The 5,019-nt window shown below is 40.5% G+C and overlaps 1 protein-coding gene, 1 long non-coding RNA gene and 1 other non-coding gene across 3 annotated transcripts; 2 read left to right on the top strand and 1 right to left on the bottom strand.

The window, feature by feature from the left end:
- Positions 1-210: 210 nt before the first annotated feature.
- setd6 (SET domain containing 6, protein lysine methyltransferase) lies at positions 211-4,560 on the bottom strand. The gene is made up of 10 exons (XM_077516970.1): positions 4,065-4,560; positions 3,936-3,984; positions 3,207-3,278; positions 2,748-2,892; positions 2,362-2,503; positions 2,076-2,270; positions 1,695-1,821; positions 1,406-1,586; positions 936-1,054; positions 211-647 (listed from the first exon to the last, which is right to left on the bottom strand). Exons 2-10 carry the CDS (start codon positions 3,960-3,962, stop codon positions 318-320), a joined length of 1,338 nt encoding a protein of 445 aa, XP_077373096.1. The 5' UTR covers positions 3,963-3,984; positions 4,065-4,560; the 3' UTR covers positions 211-317.
- On the top strand, positions 930-2,924 carry LOC144016181 (uncharacterized). The gene is made up of 2 exons (XR_013282857.1): positions 930-2,244; positions 2,365-2,924. It is a non-coding gene; the product is annotated as an uncharacterized LOC144016181 (long non-coding RNA).
- On the top strand, positions 4,444-4,515 carry trnap-ugg (transfer RNA proline (anticodon UGG)). Its single transcript has one exon. It is a non-coding gene; the product is annotated as a tRNA-Pro (tRNA).
- Positions 4,561-5,019: the final 459 nt, after the last annotated feature.

Here is a 5,019-nt window from a genome sequence, read left to right as displayed (position 1 = left end):
TTGTGATTGTAATGCCTCTTACTCATAGGTGTGATTGATAAAATACTACCCCCGTCTCCTGCTATATCATGGCATTGTCCATGACATTGGTATATTGTTGTAAAGTTTTTTTGGGGGTGGGTCTTATTTCCTATACAGTGCCTATAGAAAGTCGTCATACCCTGTGGAAAAAAAAGAGTTTGTTTGTTTTTTTTTTGTTTTTTTTTATTTTTGCCACATTTCAGGCTTCAAACAATGCACAGAGAATTATTTTTACTCATAAATGTACATTAGGCTGAAACTTTGATCAATCCTGCAGCGGAGAAAATGTTCCATGTTCATGTCTTTGTGAGTTCCATGATTTTGTCCAAGATGCTTTTCTGTCCATATCGAACCTGCAGCGCGTTCCTTTGTCTGCTGCTCAGTCTTTCTAGCAAAGCCTGGTCCTCCATCAGGGCCCGGTCGTGGTCCACGTCAGCGTAGCCCCTCACTGTTAGACGCGCCGCTTCGTGGATGAGCCGCTTCCACTTGCTCTTTAATCCCGGAAGCCCATCGTTGGAGAACGCCTGAGAAATCGCCTCCTCATCCTCATCCTCATCCTCATCCTCCTCCCAGCCGTCATTGTTGTCTTTGAACGCCAAGAACTCTTCCCTGGACATGCACAGCATCTGAAACCACACAAACGCATACTCAAATGTTTTGGGACAAAATTTAGAATTACATTATACACACAGTGCTGATGTTTTCGTTTTTGAATTTTCCCGCTCACAACCACTGGAATTCTCACGCGACTGAAACGATTCATTCACAACTAAATGAAAATGTAGTTGTTTAAAGTACACTACTGAAACACTCTTGAAATCACTCGCCTACGTCATTGAAATGCTCTCCTACTCTTATAGTAGTAATTTATGTAAAAAAAAATTTTTTTGGCATATTCATGTGTACAGTCTCACCTTGAGTACACTATGTAGCTCCATGTCTGTGAGACAGCCGTGTTTTCCGAAAACAAACGCTCCTTTATCTCGTAGCAACTCCCACATCTCCTCCAACAGCTGCTGATCCCCATCTGGCTCTGTAAAGCAAAAATGATAATTCCCCAATGTTGCTCCATACTATATTGTGGTTCATCAGTGGTAGTCAGATGGGTTATTACAATATAGAGCCAAGTCTAATTTACAGTTTTTGTGTAGTACCATGTTGTGCCACAACATATCTGGCAGCACTGAACTCTACTAGAAGAGATGCAACGTAGTTAAAATCAAGTAAAAAAAAAAAAATCTTTGCAATATGTTCTATTGTATTCTGATGAATTTGGCATTTGTGGAATATGAATTATGAAATCCAGCTGTTATCCATCTCAGACCTTCTTGGCGACTAAAAATGACATCACAGTGCCTATTTGCTTTCGAGATGACGAGATAACCTTTTGTGGCCGCTTTGTGCAGGTTGACGACGGGGATGTCGGCGGTGTCGTCGACGTTGTCCGTGTACAGCTTGGTGAAGCCGTACATGTGCAGCAGCTGCCAGTTGGCCATCTGGCCGTACGTGTTGAACACCTCCTCGCCTTTCTTGATGGGGCGCACGCATACCATTTTCAAAGTGTTCTGAGAAGGAAGAAAAAAATCATTAAGCAGAGTTTTAGCTGATTTTTTTTAGACACCCGGGTCATTTATTTATTTAAAAGAAAGAAAAAAAGCCTAATTTGTCTTTACTGGCGTGAACTCCAGATTGGCATTGTGCTTGGACACATGGTTGAGCATGTCGGCCATGGGAACCATCATTGGTGGATTGGGGGACTTCTCATCATCATCATCATCTTCTGCTTGAGGCTCTTGGAAACTGCACAAGGAAGGAATAAGCCTTCAAGCTCTTTATTGGCAGCGTCAAACTAAACATAAAACAGAGAATTACATTGTCTATTTTAACTAATCAACCATATAACTCTACCTTAATGAACTCAGTTTAGCCTAATGCTAACAAACAATGTGAAGCGCCATGAACAGGTTAGCAAATAGCATCGAACGTCTCCAAGGACCAGCACAGTATCCACTGTACTGAAGCAAAAAAAAAAAAAAAAAAAGTGTTCGACTAACCTGTAGGCCATGACAAAAGCCACCAGCTGCGTGTACAGCTCCAGCGTGTGCGTGCGGGTGTTCCACATGTCAGGATGCTTGACAATGAAGGGCACGACCACATCTCTGTATTCCCTCTGGATGTTAGCCAAGTCTTTGTCCACCGCCTCTGGAATACCAGTTCCCTTCAGTAGGCCATCTCTCTCCTCTTTGGACCTGAATGGACCATTAACAGTGTCCAGTTGTGACCACTGGCAGGTGATGATTTAACTTTGCAATTCTCTTGTGTGTTGTTTTTTTTCTTCACCAGAACATGGGGTGGTCTAGCATCTTGAAGTCGGTCCATAATGACAGGTATGGTTTCCATTTGGAATCCGCTGTGGTGTATTCATATAGCAGAGCTAGCAGGAGAGGCACCCAGCCCGATGTGCTCTGCAGGGAGACCTTCTCTGAGGAGGAAAAGGGGACTTTAAAGAAGGCCTGACTGAGGAGAGTTGAAGACCTGTTAATGTCCTACAAGTGTGTGGAAGGTGTAGAAGTTTTTACATAGTTTCTCTATGTCTATCTTATACAGTGCGCTTCTATATTCTGTCCCAAAATGTCTTCTTTGTGACTTGAAAATTGCATTCCACTATATTGCGATGGTGATTTGAATTTGATTGTTCCATAAAAACACCATGACACATTAATTACCTCGCTCCGGCAGTGCTGAGACATGTGTCGTCCCCTGGTGAAGAAGAGCCGATCTGGGGACGGTGAACAACACCTCGCCTTCCGCAATGTCGGCCTGAGCTAACATCCCGTAGTCAGCCACCATGCCCACTTTGCTCACTTGTACCTGTATATGCAATTAAAATGTTTCAACAGTTATCCTCGACTAGTACGTCATGTGAGAAATGTATCCAATTTCACTTTAATGGTCCAAAAAAGTATTCATTTACTAGAATATTTATTTACCATCTTTGTTCAACAGAACAATTCAATGCTCTCCAAAATAACCTATGCATCCACTTTCTGTGACACTTTTGTTTGCTGGTGCGCCGCGAGATTTATTTATTTATTTTTAACAATGTTAAAATGTGTGCTTTGGCTCAGTAACTTTTGGGAAACACTGATCCAACAGACAAGATTAATCTCTGGAGATATACGTACCTTAGTGCTCAACACTAGACCAATTTTGTCACACCATCGGAGGAAGTTCTGAAGTGGAGCATCGTCGTCCACCTGCAGAGTAAAGGAAGAGAAACACAGTTAGACAAAATATTCTGTTGCAAACCCCTATATATAGGCTACAAGAGTCACTACAGGTCAAATAATAAAAAGCAAATCCAAAACAACAGGACTGAGCCAAGTTTACCACGCAGGGAGTGAGGCCATAGATAGATAGATAGATAGATAGATAGATAGATAGATAGATAGATAGAACAAAATAACTTCTTCTTTACTTGTAACCATTACTTTAACTTGAAACATGTTTTTTTTAATTAACAGATTAATAATAATAATAATAATAATAATAATAATAATAATACTTTGTTGTTTGTATCAGACAGGGTGACAATAAAGTTTTGTGAAAACCCCCCAAAACAAAACCGTACGCTTATCTACGCGCACGCACTCAACCGAAGTTAGCTTACAAACGTGGTTGGCTAAATGTCAGGTAAAATACAGTCCGGTTGATTTGTTGTTGCTTAAATATATTATCCTTATATATTAAGCCTCATGCCAACGCTAGCATAACAATTAGACAATTAAAAGAAGTATTAGCAATAATAGTAGTTAATAAGCTGTTATCGCTACAGCACGTGCTTTTCAACTTGTAACCTAGGTTGCATTCGTAACACCGCAACAGTGCATTGCATTGATCTGACGTTACCGAACCTTGGGTCGCTTTGTTTCAGAAGCCATTTTCTGCTGCTTTTAATGAATCCTGTCAAACAGAAAAGATGATTTTTAAAGAGCTTCACGGTCCATGGCTGAGTAACTCAAGCTGTGTAGGCAGGAACAAACCCGGAAAGAAGACTAGTCAGAGCAGCAGGCAGACCTTGAGGACGCGAACTTAAAGTTAAGATGTCGTTAGAGTATGGAGTACATATTAGAGCAAATACTACCATCTTTTACACTAGTCGTTCTCCGCTAAATGAGTGTTGTGTTAGATGTGTAGATATTGGTGTCAATATTTGATTTAGATCCACGGCCGGAGATTGACCCTGAATTATGACTTGTAGGTTACCACCGGTACCCAAAAGCTCCACTACAGTGATGATGCGCCCCGCATTTAAACAAATTTGCCATCTTCCGATGTTAGGTCCATTCAGTCATTCCTAATTAGTTCTACATCAATGAAATTGAAATCGTTATATTTTGATAGATTTGCCTGTAATTCTGTGGCTCGTTGGTCTAGGGGTATGATTCTCGCTTTGGGTGCGAGAGGTCCCGGGTTCAAATCCCGGACGAGCCCGACTTTTCTTAGCATTTATCGTTTTGTCTAATTCTGTGGTTGCCTATTTACTCTCCCAGTTGCTTGTGCCACAATAAAGCTTCCCACAAAAATGACAGCGCCGGAAATGTCACGTGATCTTTAAACGTAATCTCAACACACGGGTTTCACATTCTAAAGGTCACAACTTCACCACATCATTCAGTAGTGCGGTTGCAGCTCGTTGGTCTGAGGGTATGATTCATGCTTCTGGTTGTTAGTACATATTTTAAGTATCAAATTTGCATGTTCTCCCTGTGCCTGCGTGGGTCTTTTCCGGGTGCTCCGGTGCTCCTCCAGATTGTTGTTTCCTTGAATAACCAATAAGCAGCTAGCTATTCATTATTATTATTATTATTATTATTATTATTATTATTATTATTATTATTATTATTATATTGGTCAATAATGTGGTAATATAATAACAATAATAATAATAATAATAATAATAATAATAAATAAAACTATATAAAAAAACACCTGCGC

The sequence above is a fragment of the Festucalex cinctus genome, chromosome 3 (genome assembly GCF_051991245.1).
Source record: "Festucalex cinctus isolate MCC-2025b chromosome 3, RoL_Fcin_1.0, whole genome shotgun sequence".
Taxonomy (NCBI): Eukaryota; Metazoa; Chordata; class Actinopteri; order Syngnathiformes; family Syngnathidae; genus Festucalex; species Festucalex cinctus.
The sequence above is the reverse complement of the archived record's forward strand: the minus strand, read 5'-3'. Positions and strand labels throughout refer to the sequence as shown.